The sequence below is a fragment of the Hyla sarda genome, chromosome 8 (assembly GCF_029499605.1).
Source record: "Hyla sarda isolate aHylSar1 chromosome 8, aHylSar1.hap1, whole genome shotgun sequence".
Lineage (NCBI taxonomy): Eukaryota > Metazoa > Chordata > Amphibia > Anura > Hylidae > Hyla > Hyla sarda.
The window spans coordinates 61,402,760-61,420,121 of NC_079196.1; the positions used below are offsets into that span (position 1 = coordinate 61,402,760).

The 17,362-nt window shown below is 44.8% G+C and overlaps 1 protein-coding gene across 5 annotated transcripts in view; it reads right to left on the reverse strand.

Moving 5' to 3' along the window:
• The window catches only part of PDE11A (phosphodiesterase 11A), an 807,989-nt gene that overhangs the window by 391,253 nt on the left and 399,374 nt on the right, over positions 1-17,362 (reverse strand). For all 5 annotated transcript variants that reach the window (XM_056536201.1, XM_056536200.1, XM_056536203.1 and 2 more), the window contains exon 5: positions 1,699-1,763. In XM_056536201.1, coding sequence (XP_056392176.1) covers positions 1,699-1,763 — 65 coding nt within the window. The remainder of the gene's footprint in view (positions 1-1,698; positions 1,764-17,362) is intronic.

Below are 17,362 nucleotides of genomic sequence, written 5' to 3' on the forward strand. Positions count from 1 at the left end.
ACCCCCAATACTGCAAGGCTACAGTCCTAACCACCAATCCACCACTAGGAGATTCCTGTCAGATTCTGCTTACAGTAGTCTCCTACGGAATTAATGTTTAATTGATGGCTGTCAGCCGCTGAAAACAGTCAGCAGCCAATGAGAATGCAGCAGGCTCAGCTCATAGGCCAACATACATGTTTTTAGTGTACCTGTCAATATAAAAAAAAAAAAAGCTTTTGGCATCTCCTAGGTGCAAGTCAAACGTTTTTATGTTCAGACCCGACCAATCTGTAGACATAATTTTCTTTTAAAAATGTTTTAATAGTTCGGACATTTATGCATGTGGAGATATCACATAGGTTTTTATTTATTTTTGTTTACATAATTTTCTTTTAAAAATGAGAAAAGGGGTGTGATTCACACTTTTTTTTAGGGAATGGGATATTTCATATTTACCAACTTTTTTTTACACTTTATTCAAAATTTTTTAGTCTCTATTACTTGCAATCTTCAGATTGCATACACTGATCAATGATGCTCCATAGGAGAGCATTAATCAGTCTCGTAGCTCAATTGCTATAGCCTGCAATGGCTGGCTGCAGCACAGGAGTGCTGATCGGACAGCAGGAAAGCAGGTAAGAGATCTCCCTCCATCCTTACAGCTGATTTGGATCCCGCGATGGTGACGTTCAGCTACCCTGAGCTGCTGGCAGTAGATTTTGGCACTTTTAGATGCTGTAATCAACTTTGATTGGCGGCGTCTAAAAGGTTAATGCTTGCAATCGACTTGATTGGCGATGTCCAGCATTAGACACGGATTCTGGCTCTTGAGCTCGCTTCATACCCCTGCCATGCCGCTGCGCCTTTTAAAATGGTTAAGCAACCTTTTATTTTTTTACAAAATTAGTTAGGCTATTTTTAAAAGCAGAGCAATAATAGAAAAGCATGTAAACATCTGTTTCATCTTAACTATATTGACCCACAGAATTAAGAGAACACTAAAGTGCACTGTGTAAAAACAAAACCCCAGAAAAGTTTTAAAACTGCGTTTTTTTTAAAAAAAAATTCTGGCTTGATACATTTTATGGTAAAATGAAAATGCGTCATTACAAAGTTCAATTGGTCATGCAAAAAAAAAAAAACAAGCATATAGGTCTGTGGATGGAAATATAAAAGAGGTCTCTTAAAAGGCGAAGAGGAAAAAACGTAAATGCAAAAGCTGTTAATGGGTTGAGCATTGACTTACAGGAAAGCTGCCTCCGATAGGTGTCACTGGAGAGCTAACTTCTAGAGGAAAGCTACTTTGCATATGACATATTAGATAATTCTGACTCGATTTACTCTATAAACAGGATTTTATTAGGGAGTTTCTCATAGTATTATATAATGTGCAAGGTAAGTTATACTTTGCTTGTCCACTGTAATAGCTGGAATTCTAGGATTAGTCATACAGTATATACAAGTTTAGTAAAAGAATATGAAATCACATCCAACTAACTTCATATGTACCCGCAGCCTTACGTATTAAGTAGCTTATGGTATTTGGACTATGCACCTGATCAGCTATACAAGAAAGTACTGCAAAAGTACTGTTTTTGTTCACCTGGTCTGATACATTTCTGCCTAATACACTGTCGACAATACCCTTAATAACTACATGAAAAAAAACTTGTATAATACATTGAATAAAAATTTCATGGTACCAACGTGGCTTACCTGCTTTCTGCATCAGCACTACATTTAGGAGAAAGCAGCTCAAAGGATTTGGTAAATTTCACCACCTATAATAAAACAAATCATGGTTACTATTGTTATACAACTGTTGTTTCCACCCTTATAGCAAACAATTTCTGTATTTCTACATCGCTGCTGTATGCTTAAAAAGCTTACCCCCCCCCCTCAGGCTGTGTTGTCACGCTGAATTTGAATTGAGTTTTTGATGCACTTTTTGACTGCATCGGATACTGCATTGAGAAAACTGTACCTACTGGTCCTGTCCAAGGAACACAACTAAGCTTGTTGAGCAATGGCTATTTTACTGATTCAAGTGACTCAAAATTGCAGCCTTGTGATATTGTAAGCGATCAAAAATGTAATGCTCTACCTAATACATTCCTAAAACATTAATTCAACTGCAACATGAGAGAACATTCTCAGTACTACTTTTTGCTCCTTATGGTTATCATGTAAAGGCAATGTTTACATAGTGTAAAATCAAACCAGAAAAGTCAATAAAATATACATATACGTATAAAAAAGGCAGTGATTGCAATGTTTTAATTTCTGTGTTTTTTTTTTGACAGTGTGTGCACTGATGGCTGCTTCGTCATAGACTATAATAGAACATATTATTAGATAAAAAATAATGACTCTTTTTTTATACCTATTTTATTGACTATTTTGCTTTCATTTTACACTATGTGAACATAGCCTTAATATGATTGCCATAAGGAGCAAAATGTAATCCTGAGGTTGTGCTGTGTTATTTCAAGCGCTACCATAGACATAGAATGAAGCGGACTCACGCATGCGCCATCTGCTGTGCCATTTAAACGGGGGACTTGGGTCCCTGTTCTGAAGATCTGGAACCTCTCCCGATCTGACACTTAGATGATGAATAGATAATAAGTGGTTTATATTGCAATATCCCTTAAGAAATTCTAACTTATTTTCCTTAGCATCTGTTTATTCTCTTTAAATGGGGTTGTCTTGACTTCAGGTTCAAGTGCTGCCAATAGGGGTGTATGAGTAGGGAGCTTCCACTACAGCCCAGCAGACTCACTGGCATCACAGTCCTCCTGGATGACGGACCAATGTCCCACTTGTCTACGTAGACTTCCCTTTGGATTGCTACCTCCATAGAGGGATTCCCGGATATAAGCTGCAGCTGGTGCATGCAGGTGCAGCACCCAACATGGCACCAGAAGAGGGCTCCGAGATGTTATATGAACCTGAGAGTAGCAGACTGTTACGCCGAGCGCTCCGGGTCCCTGCTCCTCCCCGAAGCGCTCGAGGCGTTTCTCTCCCTGCAGCGCCCCGGTCAGACCCGCTGACCAGGAGCGCTGCACTGACATTGCCGGCAGGGATGCGATTCGCATAGCGGGACGCGCCCGCTCGCGAATCGCATCCCAAGTCACTTACCTGTCCCGGTCCCCGGCTGTCATGCTCTGGCGCGCACGGCTCCGCTCTCTAGGGCGCGCGCGTGCCAGCTCTCTCAGATTTAATGATTGGTGCCTGGCCCAATCACCCTAATTAGTTTCCACCTGCTCCCTGGCTATATTACCTCACTTCCCCTGCATTTCCTTGCCGGATCTTGTTGCCTTAGTGCCTAGAGAAAGCTTCCTTCTGTGTTTACCATTACTGTGTTCCTGACCTCCTGCTATTACCATTGACTACGAACCTTGCCGCCTGCCCCGACCTTCTGCTACGTCTGACCTTGCTCTTGTCTACTCCCTTGTACCGCGCCTATCTCAGCAGTCAGAGAGGTTGAGCCGTTGACAGTAGATCCGGCCATGGATCCCGCTGAGGTCCCCCTGCCAGTTGTCGCCGACCTCACCACGGTGGTCGCCCAGCAATCCCGACAGATCTCCCATCTAAGTCACCAGCTGTCGCAAGTGTCCACCATGTTACAGCAACTTCAGTCGCAGCTACAGCAGCTGCAACAGCAGCCACCATCTCCTGCACCTCCTCCGCAGCGAGTGGCCGCTCCTAACCTCCGCTTTTCCCTGCCGGACAAATTTGATGGGGACTCTAGACTCTGCTGTGGTTTCCTGTCACAATGTTCCCTACATTTAGAGATGTTTTAGCAACTTAGAACCGGTCCACCGACACGGTCCACGCCAATCCCTCTCTGGCACAGAGGATCCACCTCCAGCCTGCCGAATCGTGACACAGACCTTTTTCCGCACAATAGGCAGGTTTGATCAAGTACGATCTGCTTTGAAACCATGTACTGTATTTCGAGCAGCTTTACATGTTCTGCCAGTCTAGGCTCACAGAATTGACATTAGAAGAACAGACCCATGTCTTAGATGATATTTTTTGGCACAAGTGCTAGGAAATCCCCTCTGGCGCTCCTTTATAATGCCTTTCGTAACACTTTTCAAAAAATTGACCACAGGAAGATTTTTTATGTTTGGGCTTGATAGACAGGGGATGTGTCAGTAATAAACAGTGGGAAGAAATGTATTGAAAACTGTATGGTTTCAACATTTTCTACTCTCAGTCTTTCCATGATAGGATAACCCAATGCTCTAGCAACTACTAACAAATCATGGTGTCTGGGATTTTGTGGGCTACAGTTACATTATATCCACACTCATCGGAATGTAGTTTTGCCCTTGACCCCTTAGGCAATGTTCTTCCACCAAGTTAAACCTCCAGAAGATAAGAGGCAGGTGGTGAGGATTACTACTTTTCCCATGGTATTTACTAATTTTTTACTACGTTTTGCATTTCCCTACACTATTTTTTACAATAGTTCTAAACTGTCAGGATTTCCAGAGCTCAAACCCACCACATTTTATGTGGAAATCTTAGGAATTATGTTGGGGACAAGCTCCCCTTTTGTTGGGACCACGCCCCTTTTGTCAGGAAGGGAGCCTTTCCCAGGCAAACACGTCCTTTTCCCTGTTTTCCTTATAAAAATGGAGTGATTGTCGGGTTTGAGGGATTTTTTGGGCGTAAATTTTGGCACACATGACGTGTGCCTAAATTCAGCTGCAAAACCTGACAAAAAACCCCATAGGAAACCCATTAGTAAATAACCCCCATTGAGTTGCATACAGTCTCTTGGACTGCAACTGTAGCTTGATAATCAGTAGTGAAATTTAAATCACTAGTGCTACAAAATGCTCAGTTTATGGAAAGTCTAAACACTTCTTCAATATTATTTTCTGTACATGGATTCTTTCCTTTGTCAGAATAAAAAAGCTCATACGGTTAGTATTGTTCTTTTTGTTATACAGTAGAATCTTCCAAAAGTGTCCACTATTGAGAGATGTCCCCTATTGGGAAAAAAGGCTCAAAAATCTTTCTAATGCCTAATTTACATATACTGTATGCATCATCAGTTTTTTTTCCCTCCAGCGCTGCAGAAAATGCACCGGAGGGAAAATGAAGAATGAGACAGTTCACAATTATTTGGTGTCTCAGTTTGGATGCCGGATGATTGGACTCGACAGGGAAACATATCTTGCTGCGCTCCCCCTTCCGGTGATCACAAACAATGGACACCGGATGATGCACAAATTGTGCCCAATTTCAATGGAGCCAGATGCTGCATATATGCAACTCAAGCCTAATGGCCGAATTCTATACTGTACTCATATTAAACATGACAAAAAGCTAACAAAAAAAATGCCCTTCCTATGTGTAGGCTCAATGAAATATAAGGATATAGGCAAAATGGGGGTTCACAAGGAACCAAAAATTAACTCCTGGATAAAGCCGCTCCTGGCGAAACATGTCTGAGTTGTGGTGTGGGGTTGGGGTGAGTCCTGTTCTCTTGATACGGGCCATGGTCATTTGTATCACCTGCTGCTTTATTCTGTTTTCACTTTGATTTTACTCTCACGTTTTATGCATTTGTCTTTGATTCATTGCTTGTGTGCCCTATGCCAATAATACTCAGCACTTTGTTGCACCTTGATTGTGTTCTCTTGTTAGCACCTTTTATGCACTTGCACTTTTTCAATGCAGCAGACTGTGGCCATTATATTGTATTTAACACTTACCTATACAGGATTTTTCACCCCAGTACCTATCTTGTTTTAATCATCTAAGCATTTCTAAATAAATATTCAGTTTTTATCTATTTTAACTTGTATTCATTTTTTATGCAATTAAATATATTTCACTACATTCTGTAGTCCTCTTAATCCTTGGGGGTACTGCATGTTGGTGTGTTTTGCACACCCTTAGGTGTTGATGATAAAAAAGCAATATTACAGTAGAATCTCCCAGTTCTGTTTAATGACTCCGTATCACCCTCTGTACCATTTCACCCCCCCTCCTTGTGCCATTTTGTTCCCTCTCTTGATCCCTCCAATACCACTTCATTCCTCCCCCCCTTGAACCCCCTGTGCCATTTCATTCCCCTTTATACCCTGTGCCAAATCATCCCTTACCCCCGTGCCACATCATTTCCTCATGATTCCCCCTTGTTCTATTTCATTTCCCCTTTACTGCCATCTGTGCAAATTCATCACCCTCTCTTTACCACCCCCTGTGCCAGGTGCAGGGGCTCTCAGCGGGTTTGACGTCCTCCTGATGTTCTCTGCGTTGCACATACTGAGAGCAGCAGTGGAGGCTGCGGGCACTGACGTGTGACATAAGGAGTGTCACTCATCAGTGCCCGCAGCCGCCGTTGCTCACAGCCTCTCAGTGGAAGCAGTGCAGGGGTTTCAGGAGAACGTCAAACTCGCTGAGAGCCCCTACACCTGAGCCTTGTCCTCTTACTGGGGTATTGGCTGTAACCCCCTGACAGCAGGCCTGTTTGCAAGGTAGGGACTGCACATAAACCTGGTTCTCCCCTATTGGGAGTGTTTTTTTCCCCTACTGGGAGTGTTTTGTTTGTAGTGTCTGCTATTGGAGTGTCCACTATTTGGAGGGTGCAAATACATTAAATCTTATAGGACTCTGTTGGGGGGAAAAAAAAAAACTGTCCCCTACTGGGAGGTGTCCCCTATTGGGAGGTGTCCGCTAAGGGAGATTTTACTCTATAATAATTCATTGAAATAAACACTTTACTCCAAAGGATTGATACAGAAAGGCTCTAGTGGTTTCTTAATGTTGAGCGTACTAAGTAACTCTACAATTAACTTACTCCTGTAATCAAAACTTCTCTGATTATTTATTAATAAATGCCAGTGTGTAATGCACAGGGGGCGTGGCCTGCATGGATAGATCTTTTCGGGACACAAGGATGTCCCGGTTACCTTTCTGTGGTCCTGCGTTAACTTTAAAATCGCAGGGGCTTCCGGGAGGTAGTGCACGCAGGGACGTCACTGGTGTCCCGTGTGTGCGCCCATAAGATCAGAGCGTAAGTTACCAGCAGCACGTCATCTTCAGTGCTCTGACCCCTGCTCCTCCTATAGGCCATAGCACTAGATTGTGACCCCTGACCGGAGGAGCGATGGACGGAGCACTGAAGTGGGGCAGTACACAAGCATACAGCCTCCAGCCATACACTGTACATTACAACCTAATGTGGGGGAACTATTCTTCCAACTTAATGTGGGGGAACTATACTGCCAACCTAATGTGGAGGAACTACAACCTAATGTGGGGGAAGTATGCTGCCTAACTAATGTGGGGGAACATACTGTCTACCTAATGTGGGGGAACTATTCTGCAAACCTAATGTGGGGGAACTATACTGCCAACCTAATGTGGGGGAACTATGCTGCCAGCCTAATGTGGGGGGAACTATACTGCGAACCTAATATGTGGAGAACTATACTGCCAACCTAATGTGGGGGAACTATACTGCCAACCTAATGGGGGGGGGGACTACAACCTAATATTGGGGAACTATACTGCCTACCTATTGTGGGGGAACTACAGCCTAATGTGGGGGAACTATACTGCCTAACTTATGTGGGGGAACATACTGCCTACCTAATGTGGGGGAACTATACTGCCAACCTAATGTGGGGGAACTAAAACCTAATGTGGGGGAACTATACTGCCAACCTAATGTGGGGGGACCTATACCGCCAGCCTAATGTGGGGGAACTATACTGCCAGCCTAATAGGGGGGGACTACAACCTAATGTGGGGGAACTATACTGCCTACCTAATGTGGGGGAACTATACTGGCAACCTAATGTGGGGGAACTACCACCAAATATGAGGGAACTATACTGCCTACCTAATGTGGGGGAACAACAACCTAACGTGGGGGAACTATACTACCAACCTAATGTGGGGGAACTACAACCTAATGTGAGGGAACTATACTGCCTAACTAATGTGGGGGAACTATACTGCCAACCTAATGTGGGGGAACTACAACCTAATGTGGGGGAACTACAACCTAATGTGGGGGAACTATACTGCCAACCTAATGTGTGGGAACTATACTGCCAACCTAATGTGGGGGAACTATACTGCCAACCTAATGTGGTGGAACTATACAAAAATATAAAATTGTACTATTCTGATCCCTATAACTCTTTTATTTTTCTGTAGCTGGGGATGTATGAGGGTCATTTTTTGCGCTGTGATTTGTAGTTTTTATTGGTACCATTTTTTAAATTTTCAATTGCTTTTTAGATATTTTTTATGGTATTTGAAGTGACCCAAAAATGTGCAAATCTGGTAATTGCACAATTATGTGATTTTTGGGGCCCTACTTTTGATTTTGCCCAGGGCCACTCTAGGCCTAAAAACAGCCCTGCCCTGCCAGCTGCCCACTGATTGAGAAGTGATCCACTGCTGAGGGACTGTGTTCTGCTGACTGGGCTTGCTGGGCCCTCTGGTACTCTGCCTCCTAATATTGCCTTCTGGAGTGCAGCTGTTTGCCACCCCTCTACAGCCAATACAGCCAAACACTGCTTCATACTGCTGAGACTTGTGGTGCTCCTGCTGAGAATCCATCGCATGTGGTGTATGCTGTGAATATCTCATCACCAATAATATTCGCCTGGTGGGCCTTCCAGAAAAAGCAGGGGGTTTGAATCCTGTGGCTTTCTTGAAGTCGTGGCTTAAGGACATTCCGCCGGATGATACCTTCTCACCTTACTTCACTGTGGAGAGGGCACATAGGGTGCCAGGTAGGCCCCCCCCCCACCCCTGAGCTCCTCCGAGACTGTTTTTGGAAAAACTACTTCACTTCAAAGATAGGGACGCTTTCCTGCATGCTGTCCACATCAACCCCTTAAGGACCCTTGACATACGCTTACGTCATGACACCCTGGTACTTAAGGACCCATGACGTACGAGTACGCCATAGACAATTCCGATCCCCGCCAGGCAGGGATCGTACCGGGATGCCTGCTGAAATCATTCAGCAGGCATCCCGTACAAACGCCCAGGGGGGTCATTAGACCCCCCCATGTCGGCGATCGCAAATAAACGCAAGCAAATTCCCACTTGTGAATCGCTGCGATTCCGGTGATGCGGGTCACTGATGACCCGCTGACCCGGAGATACAAGGTGATCGGGGGTGTAGGATCACCTCCTGTATCCAGTGGCGTTGCGACCGGGGTGCGGGGGGTGCAGGCCGCACCGGGTGACACCATCCTGATGGGGTGACACCAGGTACGCCGCCGGTCCTCAGTTGCGCTGCCTGTCTCCGTACTAGCAGCATTCCCCCGGCCCCCACTTGCGCTGTCTCTGTAATAGCATCAAATCCCCCGCCGTTCTTACTTGTTGCGCCTCCGTTCTAGCTCTCCCCCCCGTCACCTGCACAGTGAACCGGCCTGCGCCCCCACGTCTTCTGTTGCGCCGGTCCGACGTCACTCCGCAGGGCCGGCGCAGGAGGACGTGACGTCACTCGCAGAGTGCCCAGAGAGAAGGAGCGCTGCGCTGGATGGGTGAGTAAATGAGTGTGTGTCTGTCTCACTCTCTCTGTTTGTGTGTCTCGGTCTGTGTGTGACTGTGTGTGTGTGTCTGTGAATGTGTGTCTCTCTGTGTGTGTTTGTGTGTGTGTCTGTCGCTATCTCTGTCTGTGTGTGGCTCTCTGTCTTTGTGTGACTGTGTGTGTGTGACTGCGTGTATGTGTCTCTCTGTGAGTGTGTGTCTCTCTGACTGTGTGTGTCTCTCTCTATCTGTGTGTGTCTCTATGTTGTGTGTGTGTGTGTGTGTGTTTTTTTTTGTGTGTAGGGAGGGGGGGGGGGTTTGTTTGAACCAGCGATCTAATGTGGGGAGACTTTGACCTATTGTGGGGAACCTGCGGCCTAATGGGGGGAAACTACTACCAAATGTGGGGAATCTATGCTACCTAATGTGGGGAAACTGCTACCTAATGTGCGAAGGCTGCTACATAATGTGGGAAAACTGCTACCTAATGTGCGGAATCTGTGCTACCTAATGTGGGGAAACTGCTATCTAATGTGTGGAATCTATGCTACCTAATGTGTGGAATCTGTGCTACCTAATGTGGGGAATCTGTGCTACCTAATGTGGGGAAATTACTACCAAATGTGGGGAATCTATGCTACCTAATGTGGGGAAACTGCTACCTACCTAATGTGTGGGAACTGCTACCTACCTAATGTGGGGAACTGCTACCTACCTAATGTGGGGGAACTGCTACCTACCTTAAGTGGGGGAACTGCTGCCTACCTAATGCTCCCCCCTGGCAGTAGCACCCTCATCATCCACCAGCAGATCCTGATGGTGGATGATGGGGGTGCTCCTGCCAGGAGGATGATCCTGCTGATGGATGATGGGGGTGATACTGCCAGGGGGGATGGCCAGTAGCACCCTCATCATCCTCCAGCAACACCTCCCCAGTACTAGCACCCCCATCATCCACTAGCAACACCACCAGATTTATATTCATAGGGTACAGTGTGTGGCAGATTTATATTCAGAGGGTACAGTATGTGGCAGATTTATATTCAGAGGGTACAGTATGTGTTGGTATTATATTCAGAATGTACAGTGTGTGGTAGTATTATATTCAGTGGGTATGGTGTATGGAAGGTTTATAATCAAAGAGTATAGTGTATAGTAGTATTATATTTAGAGGATACAGTGTCTGGCAGGTTTATAATAATACTTGTTTTCATATAGAGGATGAGAATGCGCTGACATAGTGAGGAGACGTCTGGGCGTCACATTCTGCAGAGAGAAGTTTTAGCTGGACCAGGCGGTATGTTTCTTCTGAATTAGATAAGGAAAGACTATAGAGAAGACGTCACCTGTAGTCACTGATATCATTGTGTATTCTCCTCACTATAGAGAAGACGTCACCTATAGTCACTGATATCATTGTGTATTCTCCTCACTATAGAGAAGATGTCACCTGTAGTCACTGATATCATTGTGTATTCTCCTCATTATAGAGAAGACGTCACCTGTAGTCACTGATATCATTGTACATTCTCCTCACTATAGAGAAGACGCCACCTGTAGTCACTGATATCATTCTGTATTCTCCTCACTATAGAGAAGACGTCAACTGTAGTCACATATATCATTGTACATTCTCCTCACTATAGAGAAGACGTCACCTGTAGTCACTGATATCATTGTGTATTCTCCTCACTATAGAGAAGACGTCACCTGTAATCACTGATATTGTGTATTCTCCTCACTATAGAGAAGACGTCACCTGTAGTCACTGATATCATTGTACATTCTCCTCACTATAGAGAAGACGTCACCTGTAGTCACTGATATCATTGTACATTCTCCTCACTATAGAGAAAGACGCCACCTGTAGTCACTGATATCATTCTGTATTCTCCTCACTATAGAGAAGACGTCACCTGTAGTCACATATATTATTGTACATTCTCCTCACTATAGAGAAGACGTCACCTGTAGTCACTGATATCATTGTGTATTCTCCTCACTGTAGAGAAGACGTCACCTGTAGTCATTGATATCATTGTGCATTCTCCTCACTATAGAGAAGACGTCACCTGTAATCACTGTTATCATTGTGTATTCTCCTCACTATAGAGAAGACGTCACCTGTAGTCACTGATATCATTGTACATTCTCCTCTCTGTGTCCTATCAGAGCTGTAGTCACTTGTCAGTTCTACAGTTATGATGAGTGAAACTACAACTCCCAGCATAACCTCACCACTGCATAAAGGAGTACTCTACTGGAAAAAAAATTTTTTTATCAACTGGTGCTACAAAGTTAAACAGATTTATAAATTACTTCTACTTAAAAATCGTAATCCTTCCAGTACTTATTAACTGCTGTATAAGTGATTCACAGGAAGTTCTTTTCTTTTTTAAGTTATTTTCTGTCTGACCACAGTGCTCTGTGCCGACACCTCTGTCCATGTCAAGAACTGTCCATAGTAGGAGCAAATCCCCATAGCAAACCAATCCTGCTCTGGACAGTTCCTAACATGGACAGACAGAGCACTGTGGACAGACTGGAAAGAACTACACAACTTCCTGTGGAGAATACAACAGCTTATAAGTACTGTAAGGATTAAGATTTTAAATAGAAGTAATTTAAAAATATGTTTAACTTTCTGGCACCATTTGATATAAAAGAAAATGTTTTCCAGTGGAGTACCCCTTTAAGTAATTCTGGGAGCTGTATATTTAAATGGTGAAAACTTCTTTAACACTTTCCTATTCTGTGGCAGCTGGTATATCTGATTATTATACTGGAATTTCTCACAATGCGCTACAACAGTGGTGTCTGTCACAACAGGCTAAAAATTTACTGGGGGGGGGGAGGTATGGGTTGACACCATTTTCTACCGCACCGGGTGACACCAACCCTAGCAACGCCACTGCCTGTATCTATGGGGAGGTGCCGATTTTGTCACCCCCCCCCAGGATCGCTGCTATTGGCTGGACGATCGTCCAGCCAATAGCAGCCGGCAGGGGAGGGGTTAACCGCATCCTCCTGCAGCTCCCGCGGCTGGCTGGGTTCAGTCAGTGGTCAGAGCTGCTGGAGGAAGACCAGGAGCCCCCCTCTGCTGAGATTGAAGCCCCCACAGAAGTAAAGAAGCCCCCCATCAGGGAAAGAATACAATCCAGGGAAAGGTAGCGTAAAAAGTAAAATTAAAGTAAAAAAAAAGTAAAATTCCCCCCCCCTGACCCCCTAATAGGTCCCCAAGGGTCCGCTGCAATTTTTCAGTGTGACCTGGGCCCTATTAGGGGTTCAGGGCGCTGCATTTGGCCCGCCATTTTTTTTTTTTTGGCTGCAGCGCTTTCCCCCCCCCCCTCATACAGTTTATAGTTACACCAATCACACACAGTACATACTCCCTCCCAACACCCCCCCCCCCTCCCGACACCACCACCCCACCACCACCCCCCGCCACCATAGAAAAAGGTGATGGCTCGCCGGGAATATTCGGCAGCGGAGGCATACGCTTTTCTTGCCTCCGATTCCGAATCTGCCAGTGAGGACGATGAAGATCCAACATTCCTGTGTTCTTCATCGTCCTCCTCATCATCTAGCAGTGATGATGAGTCCCCTGTACGGCGCCAGGCGAGGCCACGCACCCCCCATGATAGTGGCCCAGTGGCCGGCACTAGTACTAGCGACAATGCCGCTGGTACTAGGAGTCCAACCCACCAGACAAGTTTACCGAAGCCCCCTTCCGGTGAACCTGTCTGGAGACCCCCAGAGGGTTATCAGCCATGGGTTCTGGAGTTTGTTGGCGACTCCGGAATCCGGATTGACACGTCAGGGTTCACTGAAATTGACTATTTCAGTTATATTTTCAGTGATGGCCTGGTCAATCTAATGGTGGAGCAGACGAATCTGTACGCCAGGCAGTTCATCACCCACCACCCTGATTCTTTTTTGGCCAGGCCTAATGAATGGCGCGCCATTGATGCAGCAGAGATGAGGACATTTTGGGGCCTCTTGCTGCATATGGGCCTGGACAAAAAGCCTAGTGTCAGGCACTACTGGAGCGGGGACGTCCTATACAAGACCCTGCTTTACAGTATGGCCATGACACAGAAGCGGTTAGAGGCCATTCGGAAATGCCTTCATTATGCAGATAATGAGGCATGTCCACCCCGAAGTCATCCCACCTATGACCGGCTTTACAAAGTGAGGCCGGTCATCGATCACTTTGGGGCCAAATTTTTGGAGGCCTATGTACCGCTTAGGGAGATCTCGGTTGATGAGTCTCTTATCAGTTTTAAGGGGAGACTAATCTTCCGCCAGTATATTCCCTCGAAGCGGGCGCGATATGTCGTGAAGCTCTATAAACTTTGTGAGAGTACCTCCGGGTACACTTACAAGTTTAGAGTGTATGAGGGACAAGATTCCCGTATTGAACCCCCAGATTGTTCCCCCACTCTGGGTGTTAGCGGGAAACTCGTTTGGGAGTTTGTGCACCCATTGCTGGATAAGGGTTACCACGTGTACGTGGACAACTTTTATACCAGCATCCCTCTGTTCACATCCCTTGCCGCCAGATCGACGTCCGCTTGTCGGACCGTGCGGAAAAACCAGAGAGGCCTCCCTCTAAATTTGATCCAGACACCTATTCCCAAGGGTGAGTCCCGTGCCCTTGCCCATGAAAACCTGTTGTTGGTTAAGTTTAAGGATAAGAGGGATGTCCTTATGCTCACCACTATTCATGGCCACGGCAGCTCCCCTGATCCCACCACTCAGTGTGACACTTACCCCGATCATCCGGGCCTCTGCATTAAGGATTGCTTCAGGGAGTATCACACTTCCATAGTTACATAGTTACATAGTTAGTATGGTTGAAAAAGACATACGTCCATCAAGTCCAACCAGTGGATTGAAGGGAAGGATGTAAGGGGATAAGGGAAAGGGATGTAGTTTTATAATTCTGCATAAGCATTAATGTTATTTTGTTCCAGGAATGTATCTAACCCTGTTTTAATGCTGTTAATTGTTCCTGCTGTGACCAGTTCCTGAGGTAGACCGTTCCATAAATTCACAGTCCTCACGGTAAAGAAGGCGTGCCGCCCCTTTAGACTAAACCTTTTCTTCTCCAGACGGAGGGAGTGCTACCTCGTCCTTTGGGGGGGTTTAACCTGGAACAGTTTTTCTCCATATTTTTTGTATGGGCCATTTATATACTTATATACGTTTATCATATCCCCCCTTAAACGTCTCTTCTCAAGACTAAACAATTGTAACTCCTTTAATCGCTCCTCATAGCTAAGATGTTCCATTCCCCATATTAGTTTAGTCGCGCGTCTCTGCACCCTTTCCAACTCCGCAGTGTCCCTTTTATGAACAGGCGACCAAAACTGAACAGCATATTCCAGGTGAGGCCGTACCAATGCTTTATAAAGGGGGAGTATTATGTCCCTGTCCCTTGAGTCCATGCCTCTTTTGATACATGACAATATCCTGCCGGCTTTGGAAGCAGCAGCCTGACATTGCATGCTATTTTGTAGTCTGTGATCTACAAGTACACCCAGATCCTTCTCTACCAGTGACTCTGCCAGTTTAATCCCCCCTAAGACATACGACGCATGCAGGTTATTAGTACCCAGATGCATAACTTTACATTTATCCACATTGAACCTCATTTGCCAAGTGGATGCCCAGACACTTAGTCTATCCAAGTCATCTTGTAACTTATGCACATCCTCTATAGACTGTACCGTGCTACAAAGCTTGGTGTCATCTGCAAAGATAGAAACAGAGCTGTTAATACCATCCTCTATATCATTGATAAATAAATTAAACAGCAGCGGGCCCAGTACTGAACCTTGGGGTACACCACTAATAACCGGGGACCAATCAGAGTACGAATCATTGACCACCACTCTCTGGGTACGATCCATGAGCCAGTGTTCAATCCAGTTACAAACTAAAGTTTCCAAGCCCAAGGACCTTAACTTACCTGTCAGATGTCTGTGAGGGACAGTATCAAACGCTTTGGCAAAATCCAGAAACACTATATCCACAGCCATTCCTCTGTCGAGGCTTCTACTCACCTCTTCATAAAAGCAAATTAGATTGGTTTGACAACTTCTATCCTTAGTAAACCCATGCTGGCTATCACTTATAATACAATTATCCCCTATGTATTCCTGTATGTAATCCCTTATAAGTCCTTCAAACAATTTACCCACAATGCACGTTAGACTTACCGGTCTATAATTGCCTGGCGAAGACCTAGAGCCCTTCTTGAAGATTGGTACCACATTAGCCTTGCGCCAGTCCCTTGGCACAATACCAGACACCAGAGAATCTCTAAATATCATGAACAAGGGTACAGATATTACTGAACTTACCTCTCTAAGAACTCTTGGGTGTAGTCCATCCGGCCCTGGAGATTTGCTTACATTTACTTTACTTAACTTACCTTGTACCATCTCTACATTAAGCCAGTTCAATACATTATATGATGTGTTACCAGCACTGACCCGGCCAATGTCAGCTCCTTCTTCCATAGTATATACAGAACTAAAGAACACTCCATGGAGTACTAAATTTTCACATCCCACTTCATGAATATTTATCAAACACCTGTGGGGTGTTAAGGCTCACTGTAACACTGTTACATTCCTTGAGGGGTGTAGTTTCTAAAATAGTATGCCATGTGTTTTTTTTTTTGCTGTCCTGGCACCATAGGGGCTTCCTAAATGCCATATGCCCCCCCCCCCCCATTTCAGCAAAATTTGCAAATGTGACTCCTTCTCTTCTGAGCATTGTAGTGCGCCCGCAGTGCACTTGACGTCCACACATGGGGTATTTCCATACTCAGAAAAGATGGGGTTACACATTTTGGGGGGCATTTCTCTTATTACCCCTTGTAAAAATGTAACATTTTGGGAAAAAAACAGCATTTTAGTGGAAAATAAGAATAAAAAATAATTTACTCATCCAAAGTCGTCAAACACCTGGGGGGTGTTAAGGCTCACTGTACCCCTTGTTACGTTCCTTGAGGGGTGTAGTTTCCAAAATAGTATGCCATGCATTTTTTTGCTGTCCTGGCACCATTTCAGCAAAATTTACTTTGCAAAGTCAAATGTGACTCCTTCTCTTCTGAGCATTGTAGTACGCCAACAGAGCACTTGACGTGCACATATGAGGTATTTCCATACTCAGAAGAGATGGTGTTACACATTTTGGGGGTCATTTTCTCCTATTACCCCTTGTAAAAATGTAAAATTTGGAGGAAAACCAGCATTTTAGTGAAAAAAAAATCATTTACAAGTCCAACTTTAACGAAAAGTCGTCAAACACCTGTGGGGTGTTAAGGCTCACTACCCCTTGTTACATTCCTTGAGGGGTGAAGTTTCCAAAATAGTACGCCATGTGGTTTTTTTTTTTTTGCTGTCCTGGCACCATAGGAACTTCCTAAATGGGACATGCCCCCAAAAAACCATTTCAGCAAAATTTACTTTGCAAAAGCCAAATGTGACTCCTTCTCTTCTGAGCATTGTAGTACGCCAACAGAGCACTTGACGTGCACATATGAGGTATTTCCATACTCAGAAGAGATTGGGTTACACATTTTGGCGGTCATTTTCTCCTATTACCCCTTGTAAAAATGTAAAATTTGGGGGGAAACCAGCATTTTAGTGAAAAAAATAATAATTAACACGTCCAACTTTAACGAAAAGTTGTCAAACACTTGTGGGGTGTTAAGGCTCACTGTACCCCTTGTTACGTTCCTTGAGGGGTGTAGTTTCCAAAATAGTATGCCATGTGTTTTTTTTTTTGCTGTCCTGGCACCATAGGGAATTCCTAAATGGGACATGCCCCCAAAAATCCA